The sequence below is a fragment of the Toxoplasma gondii genome, chromosome Ia (assembly GCF_000006565.2).
Source record: "Toxoplasma gondii ME49 chromosome Ia, whole genome shotgun sequence".
NCBI classification, from domain to species: domain Eukaryota; phylum Apicomplexa; class Conoidasida; order Eucoccidiorida; family Sarcocystidae; genus Toxoplasma; species Toxoplasma gondii.
Genome location: NC_031467.1, coordinates 1,448,021 through 1,470,288, shown reverse-complemented (window position 1 = coordinate 1,470,288; position 22,268 = coordinate 1,448,021). Strand labels below are relative to the sequence as shown.

At 53.2% G+C, this 22,268-nt stretch overlaps 6 protein-coding genes across 6 annotated transcripts; 2 read left to right on the top strand and 4 right to left on the bottom strand.

The window, feature by feature from the left end:
• Positions 1-4: 4 nt before the first annotated feature.
• Positions 5-1,005, bottom strand: TGME49_295945 (hypothetical protein; the record flags this gene model as incomplete). The annotated part of the gene is made up of 2 exons (XM_018782289.1): positions 539-1,005; positions 5-151 (listed from the first exon to the last, which is right to left on the bottom strand). The coding sequence occupies exons 1-2, from the start codon at positions 806-808 to the stop codon at positions 5-7; spliced, it is 417 nt and encodes a 138-aa protein (XP_018638542.1). The 5' UTR covers positions 809-1,005.
• Positions 1,006-1,164: 159 nt separating this feature from the next.
• On the top strand, positions 1,165-4,877 carry TGME49_295950 (KRUF family protein). The gene is made up of 6 exons (XM_018782290.1): positions 1,165-1,399; positions 1,746-2,184; positions 2,495-2,971; positions 3,290-3,685; positions 4,027-4,656; positions 4,716-4,877. The coding sequence occupies exons 2-5, from the start codon at positions 1,788-1,790 to the stop codon at positions 4,620-4,622; spliced, it is 1,866 nt and encodes a 621-aa protein (XP_018638543.1). The 5' UTR covers positions 1,165-1,399; positions 1,746-1,787; the 3' UTR covers positions 4,623-4,656; positions 4,716-4,877.
• On the top strand, positions 4,742-9,044 carry TGME49_295960 (hypothetical protein). The gene is made up of 2 exons (XM_018782291.1): positions 4,742-5,278; positions 5,633-9,044. Exons 1-2 carry the CDS (start codon positions 5,065-5,067, stop codon positions 6,520-6,522), a joined length of 1,104 nt encoding a protein of 367 aa, XP_018638544.1. The 5' UTR covers positions 4,742-5,064; the 3' UTR covers positions 6,523-9,044.
• Positions 9,045-9,771: 727 nt separating this feature from the next.
• On the bottom strand, positions 9,772-10,621 carry TGME49_295970 (hypothetical protein; the record flags this gene model as incomplete). Its single annotated transcript, XM_002371485.2, has 2 exons — positions 9,772-9,952; positions 10,494-10,621. The coding sequence occupies 2 exons, from the start codon at positions 10,619-10,621 to the stop codon at positions 9,772-9,774; spliced, it is 309 nt and encodes a 102-aa protein (XP_002371526.1).
• Positions 10,622-10,641: 20 nt separating this feature from the next.
• TGME49_295980 (hypothetical protein) lies at positions 10,642-13,863 on the bottom strand (the record flags this gene model as incomplete). The annotated part of the gene is made up of 2 exons (XM_018782292.1): positions 10,642-11,620; positions 11,801-13,863. The coding sequence occupies 2 exons, from the start codon at positions 13,861-13,863 to the stop codon at positions 10,642-10,644; spliced, it is 3,042 nt and encodes a 1,013-aa protein (XP_018638545.1).
• A 2,099-nt stretch (positions 13,864-15,962) lies between these two features.
• On the bottom strand, positions 15,963-21,902 carry TGME49_295990 (ubiquitin conjugating enzyme E2, putative). Its single transcript, XM_002371487.2, has 4 exons — positions 19,453-21,902; positions 18,699-18,891; positions 18,006-18,164; positions 15,963-17,504 (listed from the first exon to the last, which is right to left on the bottom strand). Exons 1-4 carry the CDS (start codon positions 20,962-20,964, stop codon positions 17,443-17,445), a joined length of 1,926 nt encoding a protein of 641 aa, XP_002371528.2. The 5' UTR covers positions 20,965-21,902; the 3' UTR covers positions 15,963-17,442.
• Positions 21,903-22,268: the final 366 nt, after the last annotated feature.

The window sequence follows — 22,268 nt, the reverse complement described above, 5'->3', positions numbered from 1 at the left end:
GTTCCTACGCGTCTTGCTCCTCAGTCAGATGCATGGAACGTGCACCGGCCAACACTTTAGACCAACACAAACGTCTACGAAAGATTCCAATCGGTAGCATCACACGTGTGGAATTCCGGTTGTCTCGCTTATCGCACCAACGCCGTATCTCCTGCATACGGTTCCATAGAGACACATGTACGAAGAAAGTTTATAGAACTAATGATACTACTGACACCAAGAACAGCACGTCCTCAATAAAGAAAATTCCATTCATACAGTCCTCCATTGATGTGACCTGAAATACACAGACACGCTTCAGAAACCTGCGCAACATCTTGTGTACGGCTGTGCATCGATCTCTACTACCGCCACCTGGCCGACCTGGCATTAATCGATACCTGTAAGCGTGGCTGCTCACCTAGAATGAGCAACTTCCTGGGATAAGTGGTTGAGACAAACCAGCTTCACGCCCATCAAATACGGTGTCGGTTAGTGTAACTCTTAGTGTCCCGTGTCATGCTGGTTGACGCATTTCTGCCGTCCCTTCAGCGCTCACCCTGGGTTTGGTGAAGCAGTGGAGTGGTTGGGATGGATTCAGTAACTCGGAGTTCTTCACACCCACAAATCTGATGTAAGGCCTTGCCTGAGCAGCGTCTCCAGCACTCACGCTGCGGACATTTACGGCAAGTCGACACAACCGCACGGACGTCAATGCATCACGCGCCGAGTTGCTGGCAGCAAATCGTTCATGCCGGGGGGGTTGTGAAGTGTAGCGATTTTCATAGAGCGGCGCAGTCAACATAGCCAGCACAGAGGTATGAGACATCCTTGTATCGTAAGCTGCCTTCCCATCTGCTTCATCCACTTCTGTACGCCGTAAGTGTGCAGGTGCAGCAAAATGCCTATGGGCAGAACTCGATAACCGAAATTATAACATGAATTTAGATTCAGTGCACACCGATAAAAGACAAGGAGTGCCTGAAATATTCTCGTAGATATAATGGGAGTTCTCGAAACCATGCTAACACAAAGCACGGTAAAAGCACACTACCCACCTACAGCGCTTGCGCCGAAAGCAGATTCCATGCAGCCGCTATGCGACGATCTCCTGAAGCTGTTCTCGTACTGGTCGATTTCTGACATAAATTCCTCCTTCTTGTGGGTGCGTCTCTGAGGGGCGGGGGGTAGAGTACCAAGGTAAACAATAGCTTATGCGAATGCTGTTACGAACGAATCTGCTTGACTAGTTTTCCGTGGCAGGACGCTAGGACAAAATGGAGAATAAATCCGACCTCTTCCTCTTCAAGGCCCTTCCTCCGTTGCTTCTACGAACTGAGTGATCTACATGTCTCCGGTCGGAGACAGCGTGGCCGCCCGTCCCTCCCATCACCGCATCGCTATCGAGTTGACCGTGCAGGTATTTCTAGGATTGGTGACCATAGTGACCGGCTTCATACGACAATGCTGGCCCACCAGCGCTTGTCATATATACTTTCACACTTTCCCTCCCGCTCAGACAAGACTGTCCATACACCCGAGGACGATTGCGAGTGATCCCCTGACGTAACTGTCTATTATGTGCCGTATCATCACGAGAGGAGAAGAACAACATGTTCTGTTTCGCAGGCAGATAACCCTTCTCACTTGCCTCGCTTCTCCGGAGAACGCAGTGTTCTTCCCGGTGCTTTCGTTTGGTCTGCTTTCCCTCACAGCTCCCAACCACCAGTATCACGCTTTGCGTTGCCGGCTTGCGTGTCATTCAGATCAGATGTTATGGAGTTTGACAGGTACTTCGATACAGCCAAATGGTGACACGGCTTGCTCTCTTAAGGACAGCCCTCGCAGCAATCAGCTGCTCAGTGGAGCAAGTAATTTGCGGTCGCCCCTGCCCCGGCTGGATCTGCATAGCTTGGATTCTCTCCCGAAACCTGTGGGCTCAAACGTTGATTTTGCTACAAAATACTGTCTCATATCCTGGCGCTTGTGCTGCTAGTGTTCCGGGAGATAAGGGTTTGGACAAGAAGGACCTCACCGGTCAACCGCTCCCCGTTAGTGAGGCAGAACTAGAGGCGGCACAAGCATTGCTTGCGCTCAGCGCACGTTCGGCAATTGACACCTCTGGAACTCAAGAAGAGCCTGCGGCGTCGGCAGCAGCAGCTCCTCCAGGCGGGCGCGGAGCCACACCTGGAGCGGCTGATCCCAGTGAGCTGTGAATGTCTTATTCCAAACAGGCAGTTGAATGAGTCATGGCACTGAGTATTGTCGGACTTGGCGTAGGCGTTTTTCACACCACTTGATGGCGTTATCACGGCTCAAGCGGCAGCTAAGTCCGCGATGCGGATCCCCCATTCGAGCATAAAGGCACCGCATCGCAAGTGAAGTACACCAGCCCAAAGATAGCAGACCTCTTCGCTGACAGACGAAACCGTATGTCATTGAACAGGCGTTGGTCTGATAGCACAAAGGGACGGCACGATGGCTTCGTTGACAGGCTTTGTTCCTGTGTTTTCAGGCACTCGACGAAGACGATCTGCAGGCGCATGCAGGCGGAGGAAGGACTCTGGCTCCAGAAGCTCTGCACCGGGGGGAGAAGGCCTTGCTCGTACCGTTTTATTGGAGGGACGTGGAGAGGTGACATATGGACAGCTTGCGCTTGGCAAGCTGAGGAGCGATGCGAAGACGCTTCGAGAGGAATGGGGGAGTGAGGACAATTACGTGGCGCGAAGCGTCGGGCGTCTCATCGTCAGTCAGTCGGGTCCTGTTCAGTGGTCACGACTGCAGGGATGGGTGGAGCGTGCGCAAAAGAGGTTTCAAGAGCGGTCATCTGTGCGGCTGAGAGAGGCCGCAAAACTGGAAGATATGGCGGAAGAAGTAAAGCAGAGGTTGGCGGCAGCTGGGGTGCACCTCCCAAGCTCCAGCGGAGACAGCTCGCCGCAAGCCGGAACGCGTGATCAGCCCTCCAGAACAGGCGCCGACGCAGGCTCACCGGGTGAGCTCGAAACCGCCTCCTACACAAGAATGAGCCGTCTTCCCCAGTCGCGCCCATTTGTGTAGTAGTGACAATTTGGGATTGAATATCCATGCGACGCTATCTGCGTGTGAGTTTGAAAGATTTTGGCATGTTCATGGAGAGGCTCGTTTGAAGGCAGGAGCAAGCGAGCCATATCCAAAAGAGAAAGGTAGTGCCAATGGGGAGCTCCAAGCGACGTAGATGTCATCAAGTTTCCATTAGTAAATGTGTCTGTCAAAATCAGGATAAGCAAGCGTTAGCGGTTGTTGGTTGTGCGCACTGCTGCCTGTGGTCCAGATACGGCAAGCGTCAGTGCACCAGTATTGACCAAAAAGTCTTGTGTCATGATCGGAATTGCGGAGCTAAGAAGGCAGTCGAAGGAGCTCAGAGAAATCTGGACCAGTAGGGAGGAGTACATTGAACAACACGTTGCGGATCGCATGGTGCGGACTCCCAATCGAAATGTGCCTGATCGCTTCGTGGGTGAATGGCGACAAGCGGCCAGAACGAGGTATAACGAGAGAGTGACGCAACGGCTGGAGAAGGCAGCAGAACTTGAGGCCACGGCAAATGCATGGGATAGACGAATTGCCTCAGACGCCGAAATTTGGGAGGACGTTGAGGAAGGCACTCCCGTCGGGGCGGGAGAAGCTCAACAAGTTGCCGCATTAATGAGGCCGGCAGGTCGTCCAGGTGCGCTTGCTTCCGCTCCCACGGAGAAAGAAGACGCCAGTGCGACTATACTCATGAGTCCCACCGGCAGTACGACTTCGCAGTTGGCACTAATTCTTGAATATGAGTCTCGTGTAGCTCGTTGCGCTAATTCTTTGACAATCCGGTGCATGGGTGTGTTCACTCCGTTCTAGGGGTCGGGGATGCTGAACAGTCGATCCAATACCCAGGCACCAGAAGAAATAACTTATTCGCATAGGGATCAGCGTTCGTCAAGCCACTAATTCCGATAATTGTGGGGATCTGGCGCAGTTGCGTGTCCGTGCAGGTTTTGGGCACTGCATGATGTTGTGTATTTTCAGTCATTCGTGGCCTAAAATACTACAAACAGGGAACAGCAGACGAAAGCATGACGATTACTTCCTCAGCTGGACCATCAGAGAGCGGTGCTCCTGAAAGCGCTGCACAGATAGGCTCTCTGAGCGGAACAGTGCTTGGTAGCACTATTCTGCTGCCACAAAGGGGCGCTGTGACATACGTGCAACTTGCCATTGAGAGGATGAGGCAAGAAGCTCGAGCGCTTCTGTACAGATGGGGAAACATGGAGAGTTTCTTACACAGAAACATTGCGCTACGCATGTATCGCCTGAATAACAGATCTCCAAGTGTAGAGACAGTCCGTCAGTGGTTACAACTGGCGCGAAGCAAGTACAGGCATCGAGGGCGTATGCGTTGTCAGGATGCTGAAAACTTGAACATCATGGCCAACGAGCTAGAGCGGAATGCTGAAGCAGCAGGAATTTCGCTACGAACCGCGCAGGAAACAGCTACACTGGAATCGGGATCTCCTGGTCAAGCACCAGTTGCACAGGCAGCAGGAACCCCACGCGGTGAGTTCGGCGCTCTCAACGGCATGTTTCAGCTTTGTGCTGACGAAGACCGGTCAATCTGGCCGTGACACTGGACGTCGAAGCCCCTCACAGTTGAGCGACGTCGGCGTGCCTCCTTTGTAACACCGTCTGTAAAGAGGTTCAAATATATCCGAGTCTAGGTTTCGTAGAGTTTATCAGCGTCGACGTGCATGCGAGCACGCCACAGACGTACCTGCTTACCTGAACTCCATGCAAAGCTTCAAGCGTTTTTGAGAGGGGGGAGGCAACAGGATATCCCTGTAGAGAGTACCAATAACAGTTGCATCTTTGTGAAACCGTGAATTGCTGCTTCAGGTCTGTTTTTGTGCGTTGTTGACGGTGTGAGGGCCACCTACAGAGGCTCTTGGGGACGCTCATGTAACGTTCGCGCATCTCGCCATCGACAGCTTACGGAGAGAAGCCCAGCTGATACGGGACGTATGGTGCACTGGAGAGGACGTATACATTGCCCAGCACCTTGCCCATCGCATGATTCGTGAAAATGATAGATCACCAGCCGCTTCCACGCAGCTGCATTGGAAACAACAGGACAGAGGCAACTATCATCGCTTCTTCTCACGGCGTCAAGCACAGGTACAAGAACTCGAATCTCAAGCGCTTATCCTGGAACAGGAACTCCACAGCCTGCTCTCCTCTTCGTCAGGCCCTGAGACAGAACCGCCGCCTGATTTCGAATCAGCGAGTAAGACTGTGCTACCGCCGTGGACAGGGTTGGATCTTGGGATTTCTATGGCTTTCGGCAACACACAACTTCTCGCTGGCACCAGGCCGCTGCATTATCTGGTAAGAACCTCGGCGGAGTTGAGCTCAACCCTGTAACGTGGTTTTTTATGCGACGAAGGGTTTCAGCTGTAGCCGTGCCATGGCCACTGCGTTGTGTCAGCGTGTAGACGTGAAACGTTACTTGTGTGTCCATTGAGCAGGGAGAAGCAGCATCTTTGGCAGTCGCATGGGGCACGATACTTACGAAGGATATGCTAGCTTAGTTCCGTCGACCTCGTGTCATACCGGTTCATCTTGGAGTTTGCTCTGTCAGCGGTGCAATCTCACCCACCTACGATGGGTAAAAGGAAAGCAAAACAGAAACATCTGTTCCAGGACACTGGCGCGTACCCAGGCGAAAGCGGCTCAAGAGGCGCACCTAGGACGTGGCCTAGGTCTCTTTGGCTAACACATGTGGGGGAGTTCCCGCTGGTCAAGGCTGCTGGCCTTGCGCCCGCCCGAGGTCCTGAGACTCTCACCAGACAACTGGCTCAGCGACAGAGAGACCGCCGATCAGAACAAGTGACTGCGTCTTCTTCAACAACAGTCAAACGCGCGCCACAGGCTTCAGGCGAACAGGTACCAGCACGTCGAGAACCAGTTCGCTCCAGCACTCTCCACCGCAGCCCAGCCCCCTCCGAAACGAAAGGTACCTCTGGCGGGATCGAGGCACCCCCCTCCAAAAAAGCACGGCTCCTTCCGTATTTATCAGCTCAATCCGCTGCATCCCTGCCATCGCCCCCGACTCTTGTCTCTCCGCTTGGGCCCCAGTCGTCGACGTCAACGGAGGGCCGAGGGCCGCCTCAAGACCCGACGCTGTCTCAGGGCTCGGCCTCCCCTCAGGAGGTTTCTCGATTGACCGCCCCTCCTCCCCTGGCACACCCCGCAACGTCTGCTGCTATGCGTGAGCTGACTCGATATCTGTCGCTGCCGCTCAAGAAGCGGCCCATCCGTGAAGCTCCATCTGCGCTGCACACGTCGCCCACCAACCCTCCAGGGAGCGAGGAAGGTATCGTCACTATCGGACCTCCTGTGGCATCTGGCACTGAGCCTTCAATCCACCATCGATTACCACCGACCACGGCGCCGTCGGACCCGGCGTCGGCGTCAGCCACTGCCCCTAGTGAACATCTCCGGATACACCCTCGCCCTTCAGATCCCTAGTGAAGTCATGTTTCATGCGTCACAACGAGACTATCGCTCACGGCCTGGTCAGTGACCTGCTAGCGGGGATATGGTTTGTTCCTGGCTGCTTTACCGCTATACACGAGAGACATGTGTGCAACCTGACTCGGTGTGGCGCGCAACGTGCGATTTTTTTCCACTCGGTCCCAGCTTATTTGGAAAGCGGTACCCGAAGCGGAACGGAGGAGCGGACTCCACCGAACGCAATATCGCATGACAAGCGAGATACCAGAGAAAATTTTTCGGCCGGAGTTGCACGCAGAATTTTTGTCCGGCGTTCCACCTCGCAGGAACTGGGCAGCAGCCATCAATGCACACCAACCCTCAGCTCATTTGTACGTCCGGCATACGCGTTTTCTCTTCGTCTACTGTTCCGGAGGAAAAACCCTGATGTTCCCTGCCGAACCCGGTATGTTCGTTGAAGGGACTAGTACTTGATGTACGGCCCCTTGTCAGGGGTTTTTCAGATTCTTGAAGCACTACGTGGTGCCATATTCAAAGGCACCACACGCATGTACTTAATTCGCGTGGATGCAGAGCTCCAAGAGTGGCAAAGAGGGACGAGGTGGGACTGGCGCCTGGTTCACGAGGCGAGTCACTTTTTCTCCTCTGCGCCAGAGAGTGCTAGTCGGATCGGGGCATAGTGGGCGTCTATTTGCGTGACAGGTGCACACGTCTCCAGAGCTGAAAATGAAGAAAACCGGTGAATAGAGCTGTGGCCGGAAATCATTGATCTTCACGCGGAGGGCTTCGTGTCGGGGTATTTCACACTGCGAGGGAATACGATTCCATCAAATCGTCGCTCCCTACTCGTATGTGTGGGACATGGAGTGGCCAGCACATTGATCTGCACACATGCCATCGACGGGCAACCGCTCGCAGCATCGGTGAGGACGGGACGGGTGTAGTTTTCCTAATGTCGCAGTGCTTTACACCGGCACCCTAGACTTAAGGTAAACATGTGCAACAGTACCCGTAGGGGGGGAACGCACGGATATTGCCATTTGCTATCCGACCGACCTGACTTTTGTGAATTCTCATCACGTGATACTCGTCTCAAGCGGCAAAATCGCGTGGAGAAGTGTGGGTGTTCAGTGGCCAAGAGCTAAAAGAGAACAGTTGTGTCGTGCAGTTCTCAGTGGAGCTCATGATGAAGGTCGACGGAATTATGGTTATCCTTCAGGTTTACATATCCAATGAGAGGATTTAACAATGTTCAAACGTGCGGGTATGATGTTGCTCTTGTCTAATCTCTGCAGCGTTGATCGTGGCAACCGATATTGTTTACTGACCTGAGACTACGTTGGGAATAGTACCCGGTTTTAGATTTGGCACGGATTTCACCGTTCTTGAAGTCCTTGCGTTGAAGTCAGAATTATCTTTTGTTCGTTCGATGGCAACGACACTAACACACGCGTGTCGAATACTCTTTGTGGTACGACCTCCATGTGACATTGACGCTTAATCGCTTTCATCGAGACTTTACTTACTGGTCTTGTTTGTTACGTCATGAGGGGGGCGGTGCCAGAATGAAGGATGGTGCAGTGAAGGGTCGGCTTCGATTCTGACAAGAATGTGTCTAAATGCGAGACCCTCAGTATGGGCAGGTTATTTGTAGTTGTAGCAGAGTATGGAGGAGAGCAATCCGTGAACGAGGCGCTGACTGAGACGCCGTTCAGATGTGGGAGAGCAAGCCGAGTAAGCAAAGCCCGTTACTGTAGAATGGGCGGAGCTCAACTTTTGTTAGCGCGAGTCTAAAGGTTTTGTTGCCAATTCTCACGTCGCAGTCTGACGCTGTGGAGCGATCAGAGGCTGTCTTCTGGAGAAACAGTGTGTAATCGGATTCATGGTGATACACCCGAGTCTTCGTGTCTTTGTTGAAGACCTCCGCGTGTCGTGCACTGAATTACGAGCACCACTCCCTGATCTAGCGTATCGCTGTCTACATTCCTTCGGTAGAATGAGGTCGCTTACAAGGCTGTCACGGAAAATCCGTTCATGGTTAAGCAAAGAAGCTGATACTGAGGAGTTTACAGGGTGGCAATGACACGGCTACCAACCTGAGCCTTCCTGCTCAAAGGGTGACTGAAGTTCCCGCAACATTCGAAGAACACGAATGGTTACGAAGAGAGAACGGAAAACGCTGGATGACGGAAGTGAAGATCACAAAAGGCATACACAACGTCGGAAGAAGATAGCAGACGAGCGATTGCAACAGCGAGAAGAGGGATCATGACGAATATAGCTGCAAGTCGAACGGCTACCTGCAGTGTCACTCGTCTGTTCACGAAAGCATCACGTTTGCCTAGCTTTATATCATGGAACATCACATAATCCGTTATATGTATGTGTATCGACATCCTGTCTACACATACGTCAAAGCTGCATGCATGCATATGTAGGCGCATGCTAAATTGCCTGTTTAGTTTTATCCCTTTCTCGTAGCGAGCAGCAGGAATCAACGAGTGCGCGGTAACACAGCTAAGCTGGGAACGAACGGCTTCTTCGTGGCATGGCCGCTTTTCCCTTTCTGTAGTTACGGGCCACGAAACATGTACTTAAGAGGCGGGAAAGAGCTTTGTAAGGAGACTCAAGAAATGAAGATGGTGCTTTTCGAGTGCGAAAGGTTATTCACTGGCAATCGCATCTCCCCCTACAGAAAGTATCGAAAGGGCGAAGAAGTCCTGCTTCCTTATTCGTATGTTTCACGAGATACGACCGTGGGAGAATTGAACGTAAACCTAAAGCTGTAAAAAAGATCAGGTACCTTCTGCTTCTTTTTAGCTCTGAAAAAAGGCGTTGGTGTGAGTATCGAGTTGCATAGCCATTTCTTTGGTGGTCTTCCCTGTGTGTTGCATGGATTTCGTAAGTAAACGTTTTCGAATTCCACAGGCGGTAGTTTGGAAAGCAAAAATGCGTAACGTCTGCACGAGGAAATTTGCAGATTCTCTTGCAGTTGTCTTCCCTTGTTTTCTCTCTCGCTGTCGACGCAGCATTCACCCATACAGCGGTGTGGTTTTTCAAATGTGGCGACAATCCAACATGCTCGATTTCGAGAAACGTTTTGTCGTACCTTCAACCCACTTGGATCTTCCACCTTTCCACTATGTTTTCTTCCCTGTAAGAAACCTTTTCGCCTAATATAAAAGATCTGATCTGATTGACAAAGGCGAGCAGCGGACGCGCGTTACCGCTAGGGTGAAACCCCGTTGTTTACCTGGTAATTTTTCAAATGAAAGCTTGTATTTTTTGCTGCGTGGAAAAGAAATTCTGGTCTAGGTATCTATGGTGGAGGTACGTGAACTCTTGCTTCTCTCTGATTTCTCGAAGACCAGACAGGCAGAGACGCTGGAGAAAGAGAAGAGGAACGAGGGCAAGCAGACAGTACGACGCCGGGCCCAAAGAAACGCTGAGCGTAAGAAGGACAGAGACAGAGGGACACAGATCGGGAGTGAGGGGGCCAAGAGGCGGGGAGAGACAGAAAAACCAGGAGGAAAAAAGGTTATGCAGGGGGACACACATAAAAAAGAGACAAGGCATTGAAGGAGACCCGCTACGTACCACCTCTGTGTTCTTTTATTTTCTAATCAACTACATTCAGCGGGACCATAGATCACGCTTGTGTATTGACGCAGACGACGGCGCACCTGATCGTTTTGCAGCGATACAACAAAGTAGGGACACGTCGTCTGACTCACTCATTCCACTCTTCGGTAAAATGCCCCTTATTTCTGGAGCCGATTTGTACTCCGCTTCACTTGAAGCTCGTTGCCGGAACCCCCCGCGAGCTGTAATTCGAAACGCTGCACACTGTTCAACAGAGAGAACGTTACTCAGTCGCGTGTCATCGACGAGAATACTGAGCACGCCTTAGCTTCGTCCGTTGAGTCCGCTTCTTACTGTTTTCGGTGTGCTTCCCTTTTGTCCTCCGACGCTGCCCTAAGTGTTACCTGAAGTCGAGAAAATTCTGTCTCCACGTCTCAGCGGGAAGGAGGTCGTTCAGTCCATTCGTATACGCCTCGTTTGTCCCACTGTTCTGTATAACAGTTCGGAGCATGAGGTATTCGAAGACAATCATGCTGGCCAGATTGCACGCATTCAAAAGGCCCACGGTGGCCAACCTGAGTGTCCACGCGAGCCAGCGAACCCCCTGCGGTCGCTGTGTTCGTCTGTCTCCCCCTTCTTGCGCGCCTCTTGCTTCCCCGCCTCTCTGCGCTCCGCCTCCACCACGTTGTGCACTCGAAGAACGAGGAGGCGATCCTCTCGCTCGTAACCGCGGTTTGCCCCTCCGGTTAGATCGCGTCCTCCACGTTGCCCCCCGCAGGCAGGCGATAGATACAAAACAGCAGACCTGTGTGCAGGCAAATGGACGTATTGCGAGTGCACGGCGTTTTGACTCCTGCTGCTGCTGAAACTCGGAAGACAACCGCGTAGCGGTGTACGTTCTCGTGAGAAGGAAAAAAACGAAAATAACCTACTCCACGATGAACGGAGGAAGGGCGGCAAGTGTTGGCGTTCGACAGAGAGGCTGTCGGGTCGTCTCCAGTCATTTGATGTCTGCGACCTCAACACGGCGTGAAGCTCTGGTCCGATCGTCAACGCCTCATCTCCCTGACGGGGAAAAGAGGGCAATGCCGACGACGGTGGGTGGCGGGATGCCCCTGAAGAGTGCTTGCGCATTTGGTCACTCTCGTTTGTGGCGCGTGTCCTTTCCTGCTTCTTCTCCTCGAGATTTCGCTCGTTTCTTGGCGCTGCAGGGGACGATGCAGAAGACATTTTCCTTACTAGCTTTTCGCCGCCGCAGCAATGCCGAAGCGACGAACCGGGTCTTGTCAACGCGGGCGTGAACGACGCCAAAGCCAAGGCAAGAGTGCTGCCATTCTTGTCCACCTCCACCTCTTCTTCCACCGGAGAGCGATACATCCCGAAGAGGAAAATCAAACCGAAGACAGCGCAGCCCCCGCAGAAGAGATAACAAAGATACGCGCTGACAGTCACGTACGCTGTCCCCCCGACTACGAAGCAGGGCGAAACGAGGAAGCCGGAGAAGCAGGACAAGGAGAAGAATGACGTGAATCTGAAAAAAAGGTAGAAAAAGAGAAAAAAGATGCCGGAATGGGCGGACGAAAGTACAAAGAAAAAAAGGCGGGCAAAACGCGAATGAGCGCGCACCCAAAAGTCGAAGAAAGAGAAAACCGAAAAGGGTAACGGCGTACACGCTCAGAAGAGACAAGCGGGTCTCCCTCGTTCCTCTCACCTGCCGTCGCCGCATGTGAATGTCTTGCATGCGTTGTACGACGCGAGGAGAATATTCACGTTCTGTTCCTGGACTTCGTGCCTATGCTTCGAAACCGGCTGCGAGTGGGAAGACGAAGAAGAAGCATTCAACGGAGGGGCGAGTTCCTCATCTCTTGCTCGGGTTTCTGGTGTCGAAGAGGATGAAGCGAAGGAAGGCGGAAGAGACGGCGCGCTAAAAGACAGCGACTGGCTTTCTGAGGTAGTGTCTGCAGTTGCGTTGTGGATTCCGGAGGCTTTCTCATCGAACCGAGCGCGTCCTTCAAGAACGCTCGTTGCTGCAGTAGATGCCTCGTTTTTTCGCGAGCCTGCCTTTGGCAGAGAAGACAAAGAGGAAGCAAGTCTCATCCTTTCTTCCTTCGAGCCTTCGACAGCAGTCAGTTCCGCGTTATGTGCGCTTTCCCTGAGTTTTCCTCCTGGCGGCCTTTGTGTGTCTGCCTCCTCCACAGAAGGCACACCAGGCCAGGAAACTGTGGGAGACGAAGATAACAGATACGAGTGGGGCGGAAGAAGAGTAGTAGATGACGCAAGAGCGGACGAAGACGAATCCGAACGCGATGGCGATGTATGCGAAGGTGGAGATGAAATGCGAGAAAAACGGTGTGACTTCAGCTCGGGCTGTTTGCCTGTATCTCCTGCGGTGTGTGGCAGGGTAGAACCACCAGCAACTTCGTCTCCAGTTGTGCGGGACTGTCTATCTCCGTCCTCGAACGTCTTGTCTTTTCGCGTCTCGCGGGTCTCCAGCCTCTCTCCGTGGCTCGTGTCTCTTGTCTCTCCTCGTCCGTCTGCGGCCTCAGCCCCCGTGTCTTCGTCTTTTGTTCCTTGTCCACCCGTTGCGAGGTTCTCCTGCGTCTCGTCTGCTGCTCCAGGCAGCACGGCGTATTTCTTTCCGCCCTCGTGTTGCTTTCTATTTCTCTGCTCATGGTGGCTCGGCGTCTCCCAATCTTTGACGCTCGCAGACGTTCTATCTCCGCCTCCCTGCCTCATCGGCTCCACTCTGTGGTTTCGGTCCTCCCAAACGGGCAAAGCCTTTCCCTCTTGGCCTGGTCGAGTTTCTTCCTCGCCCTCTTCTCCTTTTTGCGTCTCTCGCCTTGGTTCTTGGTCTCCTCCCCCTGGCTCTCTTCTGCCGGGGGGCTCCGCTGCTTCTTGCGCGTTGTTTCTCTCTCGCACAGGCGACTCCCCTCTGTGCAAAGTGTCGGGTCGCGTCCACGGATTTTCCGCTGCTTCTTTTGCTTCCTCGGTTGGTTCGTCTGCTCCTTTTCGCGCTGCTGACTGCTCGCTGCGCCGCTGTTCCCCCCTGTGTCCGGTTCCTTCTTCCCAGCGCCCGCCAGCCCCGCCCTCCGTCGGCCTCTTTGCGCCCTTGCCCGCGTCTGCGCGTGTTCCCCTGCCGCTCTCCAAGTCGCCAGGCTTGAGCGCACCAGCCGCCGAAGAACAGTCGGCAGACAACGTGGAAGCTGTAGCAGACGCAGGGAACGAAGGAACAGGCGCCGTCTGACCGGCGGACTGCAAGAAGAGAGGGGAGGTCGAGGGCGACCCGGGACGCAGAGAAGCGGCTGACGAAGATGCCCTCGGCAAGTTCGAGAAGGCCAGCGACGGAAAGCGTGAAGCGGCAACGGCTGAAAGCGAAAAGGTACGTTGAGATCCTTCGGGAGGCGCGCCTTCAGACGCGAGCGGAACGCGCGCTTCGTGTTGTGTTGTGACAGCAGCGGCCGCCAGCAGAGCAGACAGAGAAAAGGATGGCAACTGCATGTGCGCTCCGTCTTGTCGGTCGACAGCTGTTTCTCTTCGCCACAACCTGGTGTAGAAAAAAGTCACGACGTGGTGCTCCTGTGTGAACACGTCTCGGCCGTCGATCACGAATCTGCAAAGGATCGGAGAGAAGCAGACCGGGGAGAAGTCGCGACGGGAAAGAGGCAGAGGCAAAAGGCAAGGGAACGTCAAGGCGCAGAAGCGAGAGAAGAGTACACGGCGCAGTGGCAACAAACGGAAGAACGAAGATCCGGTCACGAAACACACAGAGGCCATCCGCGCATTGTGTTTCCCCAACACGACGCAGGCCAAGTCTCCTTGGAGTTTCCTTTGCGCTCTGCCGGTCCTCTCGATCGAGGGTGAATACCCCTGGAACGAAGAAGGCGCAGCAGTCTCCTACTTGCTATTCCCCTGCAGAGTTTACGGTCCCCTCGAATAGAACCAGGAGGTTTTGGACTGAGAAACCGGGTGTGCGTCGTCGCTACAAAAGGGAGCACACACTGTGGAGTTGTGTCGCGTCTCGCTCGAAGAGGCCTACAAAGTCAGCGTGGCATGTTACGACGATTTTTCTTGCGTCTCCACACTTCCTTTCCCTGTCTGCATCTTCTCTCCGTCACTTCTACGAACTTCGTGACTATTGAAGCGCAACTCAATCTCTCTACAGAGGTATAAGCGCGTATGGAACGTTTCACATCACCAGCAGCTGCGCAAACACTTAAACGTTTGGCGTGCGTCCTTTGTCTCGTACAGTGGTGTCTGCTGACGTTCTTCTCGACAACTTTCTTCTGTTGCCTCTCGAGAATTTGGAGCACACGGCAAACACGGGCATCCTTTTCCAAAACCGTGGAAAACGCAGCGGGACGAGAAGAAGAGCGGACACGACACAGACGGTTCTGCCGGGAAGTGCGTTCAACCGCAGGTGGACACACATGAATAAACTGCCGTTCGTGTAGCACAGGAGAGCGACGATACACTGTGGCAAGGTGTATATGCTAAGGGTGGCACACTGTGAGCTCAGTGACGAAAGATGGTCAGCCCTTTCTCCTTCGCCCCTGCCTTTCCGTCCAAGCTTGTCCTCTTCCGTTTGTCCAACGTTCTGTCATCCACTTTTTCGCTCGATTGTTCCTGTGTCCCCCGTCTTACAGGGCGTCATTGTAGAAGACGATAGAGAAGAGAACAAGACCGACGGTGGCCGCGCATGCACCGAAGAAGAGTTGGACAAGCTTTCGCTCCTCTCTCTCTGCTTTCGAATGAATCCGACGAATTCCGTGTGCGGCGCACGAGACGTTTCTTGATGCTCCGGTCCGCGGGGGGAAGTCCCCCGATACGGATCGGTGGAAGGCCCCTGGGAACTTTCTGGTTCTCTCTGTTCTTTCGAAAACAGGAACGGTTGTCGCAGCAGTGCGTGTCGAGAACGCTCGAGTGGAGAGTGTGCGTCACTACGTTGCGGCAGCGTGGTATAGGCGAAGACGCCGTGGCATTCCCGACAGGCAGGACACTGCGGGACAGGTGAACTTGGATGCGATACGGGAGAACAAGGTCCAGAGGGGAGAACGAACGATCCACTTCTGCTGTGAATGTTTGTCGCGTGAGAACTGCCACCCGGAGGATGGCGCGAAGTAGAGTGTACGTACTCCATGGAGCGACAGCGGGGCAACTTGAGCGGAAACTGAAGAGATTACGTCGCTCTGGTCAACGAGACAGAGACTGCGACACAACTGCGTTAGTTCTTCCATGCCTCCCGAGAGTTACGGCGTAGCTGCAAGCTCTTCAGGCGGAGACAGGATGGAGAACACAGAATGCAATGTTCACAGAAGCAAAGATGAGACAAAATGCCTCAGTGGGGACGAATCGCTGGAACGGCCAATAGCGGACCTTCCCGGATGTCTGGACGGTGTGCGCGTTCGTGCTTTGTTTCGACTGCTTGGCAGCGGCATCCGGGCCACCGTTGCCATTCTGCTAACAGGATTGGGAAACAACGGTTCAGTTTTCGGCGTCACACGTTTCCGCGCAGACCGTACCGAAAAGCAGAGAACTGGGAAAGGCAGAAAGAGTTCAGGCAGAGAGAAAGCCGGAGCGAAAGAACGAATCGCGGAACGGTGCTGCGGCAACCCAGCGCGCACCCGTCACATTGCAGTGCGTCAGTTCTGCACATCAGTGGCCGGCTCCTTCATGGGGCCCCACGAGCAGTCTTCTTCGAAGACAAAAGGACGAAGTGGTCTGCAAGTCTATCAGAGGAAGGTCGGGTCTTGTCCAACTGCGCGACTCAGTTCTTCTCTCGGCGACAAGAAGCTGGGAAAAGTAGCAGCGGATGAACCGGAAGCGCGGCTACAACAAAGGCACTTGTCTGTGTCTTGGTTCACGCCACGAGACGAAATGGGGCGGTCAGCCTCGTGGACAGTCCAGGCGGGGAGTGCATGTGACGATGAAAAGCGCCGGTGTTTTACTAATCCACAAGGACGTCATCTTGCATTTCGTGGCTCGCGTTCTGTGCTTCGGAATAGCGTGCTTCACGGAGACGCGAGCCGTGTTACGGCTGTCACTGATCAGCACTCATGTTACTCAAAGTTTGAATACACCAGCTCCACGGCTCAAAACCCTCCAACGCGCTATCGGCCCTGAAAGGAGTCACACATATAGCGAACCTCCTTGCAACGCGAACTGTTTTCATACAGCTACATAGTGGCGTTGTTGAAGCGACGTAGCCCTTCACGTTCTCTGCAGGAAAGATGCTTGGCGCACGTCGTCAATAGTGGATCTTCCAGTTTCCGAATGTACTATCCATTAATTAGGGCGCACGCAAATGAGGTTTACACACCCGCCCGTAGCATGGCAGAGGCAAAACGATGTCAGATCGGTGGGTGACGAATATCATACCCGACTCTAACCAACTGAGGAAATTTCACAAAGGCTTGGACTGCCGTATAAGCATACGAGATGGAAGGCAACCTCAACCGCAGACTCCATCCTGCAGGGTTGCTCAAGCATTTGGGTCTCAGTGGAAGATGTTGAAACTGTGAAAGTGGCCCCGCCTGTACCATTCCGCGGTCAGGACGCGCTTTTACGGGCAACTCTTAGGTTGCGCTCCTGTGCCCTGTTTCCGCGGTGGGTGTGTCTCGAAGCTGGTTCGCGAAGGGTAGCTGAAGCTTCACCGGTGACTCCCAGCATCACCCTAAATTAACCTACGGCCACGCTGTGCAAGGTCAGCGCAGCCTGCCGCAAGCGCTCCCGCCGCCAGCCGAAAAAGCAGTCCCGGACAGTTCTACGTGAACACTGCCATAGTGGTACGCTTTAACTCGTGGTGAGTGGTGAGGCAGTAGGACCCTCGTCGTTCGGTAATGTAGATAGTCAACTAGGAGTGGTCTTGACGTTCCGCTCGTTTCTATGAAGCACTCCCCGATTCTGGCGAGGTGGTGGCAGCGTGAGGCTGGCATGTTGAAATGGGCAGCAGTCCACTGTTGACGAGACTGGTGAACTGATCTAAGTTCGAAGAAATGCGGAGACCCGGCAAGTCAAGCCATACCGCACTTTCTTGAATGCCCTCCACAGCGCGCAACTACAGCGGCATCTCGTGCATTGACACGGCCTGCAATAATCACAACAGCGGCTCCAAGCCCGGGCAGAAAGGTTTGCTACGTGAGAAACTAATCAAGCTTCCCCTTTCCGTTTGTGTCAGTCCCACACTTTCTCCATATGGTCCCCCCACCCTGCACTGCTCCTCACTCAACGACGGAGAGTGGAGCACGGAATCGTTCACACAAAAACGAGACTGTGAAACGCCTTGAGATACCAGCGTCTCTCTCGGAAGGGGGTTATCCAAAACGAAACCGGCGTGTCTTCCTTCTCCTAGTGCCACTACACCTTGTCGTCGTGGTACAGGAACTGAGTGCCATGATGGCCAGCCGGAACATCCATATCTGCGTGTGCGAAGGAGAACAAAAAAGGAGAAAACTTGAGGTTGCTTCAAAGGCTACTCTGTTGTATAAACGAAAGGGAAGGAAACAGACAAAAAACAGAGGGGCACGCAATAGTGGTGTTCAGTATTGATTTGAAAATCCACCGCTTGTCTATAGGCTGCACGAGTTTCACGGCATGCACTTTTGTTGTCTCCTTCCAGGTGTCAGTGGACTGCACAGAATGGACTGGATTTTTCTCCCCAGGCGCATTTTTATGACGAGCGTGGTTCAAATTAAATGGGTACAAAGTCGAGTCGTATGTCATTTAGCCGCAACTGGGACGGTAGACCAGGTACTTTGCGTACCACTACCGAGCTTTTCCCAAAAACTTTCACTGGAAAGCTTGAAATGCACATGTTTCATTAGTAGGTGCCCGCTACGATGAAACAATTCATAAGCATATCGCAGATTCGGTCAAGTATCCTGCCTGCTCTTATTTCCTTCTTTTGCTGCACGACTCACGAGCGGCATTATCCGTAGGCAGTTGCTTTTGTTTTGCGCTCGTTAGCATGGACAGAATCGCGACCGCGATCGCGCTAATCGAGAGAGAAGGCCTCCAGTCCGAGCCGAGAAGATTTAGACAGACATCTCCGTTAGAGTAGACATGGACGTGCACAGGAGCTGCAGCACAGCACAGGGCACCGAAAAAAATTGATTGGCAAGCAACGTGGACCAGAGGCGTGAATTCCCCATTTGCACACCGATGAAAGCAAAACCGACATCGGTGTTAGAGGGCTGGGCGGACGAGAAGCAGCTAAAAAAGCGACCACAGCAGACGTGAAGCAAATCGCAGGGATCCAAACTACAGGCCAACGAATGGAAGGCTGGAAGAGCACGGCTTGCCCGGTTGGAAGCGGAACAGAGACAAACCCACTGAGAAAAAAAAAACTTTACAGACGCATTCCCATTTGAAAACGGACATCGGGCAGGTGAGGAGCTGCCCACCGAGAAAGTTTATCAGAGATCAAAGCCGAAACGCGCAGGGGAGAGAAAAACAGTGGGCATGCACAGGAAGCAAGTGAGAGGCAACTCTTTGCTGGCTTTCGAGCAAGGAGAGCCCAAACAGCCATCGAGGTCGTCCTTCGGTATTCCTAACGATCGTTTTGCTCTCGAAGCTGTTTTACGTTACAACCAAGGCCACGTTTTCTTCCTTACCCGGTTGGAGGAAGAAGCAGGTTGGAGGGCTGAAGGGATAATCGGGGGGAATGACGACTTTTAATCGATACATTTCGTTCGCGTAGGGACTTCCTTCCATTCCTGTCATCTCAATCAGCCAGACACGTATATTTGACGGGTGCACGTACACCCGACAGTTCGGAGGGGGGTTGGACAAGAAGGCTTGCAATTCCTGTGGAGACGAGGACAAGAAGACGATGCGCCCAGAATGGAGGAGCAGAAAAAGACAGCTGGGCACGCCCATACATGGATCCAGGTTCAGTTATATTGGGTTAAAGAAGGCGAGCGACTCCTGTTGTGGAGCAGGGATTGAGTATACTGCCACTTAGCGACGCCGGCCCGTACACACAAAAAAAACAATGTAAGTAGGTGTAGCGGCGGATCGATTTCCACAGAAAAATTTGGGTGTGTACTGCGAACGATGCCATCTGGATTTTCGGAAGCCGAAGAATCATAAAAAACGGAACACAGCACAGAGCTAAGCGGGCGAAGCAAAGACTCCTCGGTTCCCATAAAGAGTCATGCTCCCACTGGAGTAATGTATGAACAGTGGCGTCGCATTATGCTTGCAGATAGACATACACAACGGTAACATGGATGCCTCTGAAGTCGCCGGGAAATGAGATATTCGAGGGGAGCACAATCTCAATCTAAACGCATGCAAGAGTGGTCGCTGTCTGCATCCCCAAAATCGCTGCTGCCGCCTGTTTTTGGCCGTGCTGCCCTACCGTACCTTCTGAATGCGGTAATTCGCATGTCCCGGGCTAAAGCGCCGCTGAAGGTGACGCATGGCGATCGCGTCCCGTAGTCCTTCATTTTGCTTCTCTTTTCCCGACCGCACTGTCCGATGTGGGTAGCCTATCTGGTCCTTCGTATGTTCTCTGTGTGTTTCCGGTTTTCTTTGCTCTTCCGAATCGCCTTGTTCTTTGCCTTCTAGTTCGTCTCTCCGAGTATTCTCCGGTGAATGGACCGGATATGCTGCTCTCGACTCGGCGTTGGGTATCTCATTTGATTCGGTTCCCGCCCACATGTGTGAACGTCCAGTTGCTCGCGCTGCATCGTTCTTCCCCGTCCCAGCATAGTCAAAAGACTTCCGCTCCTCTCTGTCGTGCATGGTCTCTCCTGTGCTCGCTTCTTCCCTCGTTCCTCCTGCCTCTCCTCTCTCTCGAGGCTTCCTCTCACCGTTTTGTTCAGGAGTCTCGAGAGAGTCCGCAATCCTTCCGGTGGCGGGCTCGTCATTCGCGTCGTTCGACGTATGCGTGTGCTCGTCCACTGACGCAGTCGTCGGTGCACGGCTCTGGCTGCTGGAGTCCCCACTTTCTCTCTGCTGTGTCTCGGAAGGACTGCTCCACCACCGAGGAACTGCTGTGGCAAGCGCTGATGTTCGCGTGATCGCAGGGCATACTGGACGCAGAGACGGGAAGGGAGGAGACGATGAAGAGTACGAAATCTCAGCTACGCGAGCGGGGCGGACCTTCTCGTTTTCTTCTGCGTTTCGCGAGGCTAGGCCTTCACAGGGGACATGCGAGGGTGGCGAGCGGCTATCCGAAAGAAACTCGGGAGATGCGGGACCTGACTGCAGAGAGGAAGACGTAGGACCCCAAAAAGAGAAAGGGCAAGGCGACAGAGCGGACGAAGACACCCGGGGGGAACAGTAGGAGCCGGACGAACTTGCGGTCGATGATGATGAGGAAGGCGGAACGGCACATTGAGCACGATAGCAGTTCTGTTCCACGGAGCGTGGGGAAATAACGGCTAGAAAGCGATACGCAGGAGGAGGAGGAGCCGCATGTCCTGGTGTCATCTGCCACGACGATGCGGAAGATGAACGGCGCAAGAACGTAGACAGGAGGCAAACGACTGGAACGGGGAACGGAACATAAGAAGTGACATGTGAACCCCATGAAGACGTGCAAGACGGAGAAGACCGAAAACGAGGACGAAGAAAAGTCTCAGAGAAGGGGCAACGAATGGAGGGAAATCCGGATGAAGACCAGCACGCGTATTGAGAGGAAATGGGGTTCCCGGCTGTCAAAGTCACTATCCGACGAGCGAAAAGCGCTCCACCACCCATCGAATCAAAGAAAAAGAAGGGTGACCCCTTGACAACACCTTGTAAAACAGATAGGAAAAGAGACACAAGAGCCACCAGAATGAACAGGCTGCCAAAGTGACTGCCTCTGGTGTACGTACACCTCACCGCCCACCGTGGCCCCATTGTCTTCCTTGTTCGTTGCCATAGCATGGGTCGGATGAAGACTTGGTGGAGTCCTCGACAAGCGTGGATATCTGTCTCGTCTTGTCCTGTCGTGTCTATCCCTCTATGTGCCCGGCGTATTTGTTATGCCTCTTTCAACAGGAGACCTTTCATTCACGCGTAGGCGTCAAAACTGAAACTTTGAAACTTTGTGTTCCATCGTGTTTCCGCAACGTCTCGAGTATCCTCCTGTCTAGGCACCAAGGAAAGAACAAGCGGAGAGAGACAGCCTGCAAAAAAATCTCAAAGCCCGACGGAGAGAAGAGGGATCTCGTTCTTGTTGAGGCCGAGGAATGTGAAGCTATCACTACGTGGGAAGGAATGTACGGCAAGTGGCAAGAGACACGTTGACAAAAGAGAAACAGGCCAGGCAAAAAAGACGCAAGCCCTCCGTCTCCTCGCCTTCGGGTAAGCTAAGTAAGCGTCGGAGGCCGCCAATGCGGGGAGAAAAGTGGGACAAGCGCCTCGTTCCGTAAGGAGAGGGGTAAACGGAGTCAAAAATGAAAAAAATAGCAAATGGGGCCAACGAAAAACGCGATAGTAAGGTAAGAAATATATCCAAACGGAGAAGGGGTGATGGAAATCGCTGACCTCAGTATAGGGGGGAAAAGCGCATGTATTTGTTTTTGACAAGCGTGAAGACCCGGAGTCCCAGATGAGTTGTAAAGCGCAAAAAAACGAAAAATGGCGCACACGCAAATCGGGAGAACAGAAAAGCCGGAAATTCCAACGAAAGCGGAAAGGAGGCAAGATGCATAGAGACGTGACTGGAACGGAGACACCACAGCTTCGCAACCCCCCCGACACCGCGAAGAGGAGATATAAAAGCGGTTGCAGAAAAAGCGGAAGCCCACCCGCGCAAAGAATATACAACTCGAACAAGATGCGAACAAACGACGCAGATGAAAGACAAAATTCGGTACGGTTTTTTTCAGTGCAAAAACGCAGAGACTAGCGAGCTGAAGCCAGGCGGTAATCAGACGAACCGGGTAGAAGTGAAGTCGAGAGAATCGTTTCACTGTCTCCCTGATGAACAGAGAAAATGGTTGAAATAAATCAGGCACCTCCAAGGCAACGGAGGGAACAAGTCTGAAACGAAGAACTCGGTTTCAGTGGTGAAAGTTTGGAACCGTTGGTGTGTCAGTCCCTGCCCACGCCGATGTCTTGTGCCAGGCTGTCTCTCGAATTCCTCGCGGGGGACGGCGAGGTCTTACTCCTTCCTTGCCTTGACGGCAACTGATAACGGCAGCGGGAAGAGAAAAACAACGACAATTGTGGAAAGGCGCTTCCTC

What these genes read in the sequence shown, in the direction of transcription:
- TGME49_295990 (XM_002371487.2), bottom strand. Translation starts at nt 20,964, where the DNA reads ATGCTATGGCAACGAACAAGGAAGACAATGGGGCCACGGTGGGCGGTG. An exon ending in CGAATTACCGCATTCAGAAG is followed by an intron (nt 18,892 to 19,452) that starts GTACGGTAGGGC and finishes TCGTCTCCACAG; the next exon opens with GAATTGCAAGCCTTCTTGTC. An exon ending in GCCTACGGATAATGCCGCTC is followed by an intron (nt 17,505 to 18,005) that starts GTGAGTCGTGCA and finishes TCGCACACGCAG; the next exon opens with ATATGGATGTTCCGGCTGGC.
- TGME49_295950 (XM_018782290.1), top strand. Translation starts at nt 1,788, where the DNA reads ATGGTGACACGGCTTGCTCTCTTAAGGACAGCCCTCGCAGCAATCAGC. An exon ending in ACCTGGAGCGGCTGATCCCA is followed by an intron (nt 2,185 to 2,494) that starts GTGAGCTGTGAA and finishes CTGTGTTTTCAG; the next exon opens with GCACTCGACGAAGACGATCT. An exon ending in GAGGCCGGCAGGTCGTCCAG is followed by an intron (nt 3,686 to 4,026) that starts GTGCGCTTGCTT and finishes GTGTATTTTCAG; the next exon opens with TCATTCGTGGCCTAAAATAC.
- TGME49_295960 (XM_018782291.1), top strand. Translation starts at nt 5,065, where the DNA reads ATGATTCGTGAAAATGATAGATCACCAGCCGCTTCCACGCAGCTGCAT. An exon ending in GCCTGATTTCGAATCAGCGA is followed by an intron (nt 5,279 to 5,632) that starts GTAAGACTGTGC and finishes TTGCTCTGTCAG; the next exon opens with CGGTGCAATCTCACCCACCT.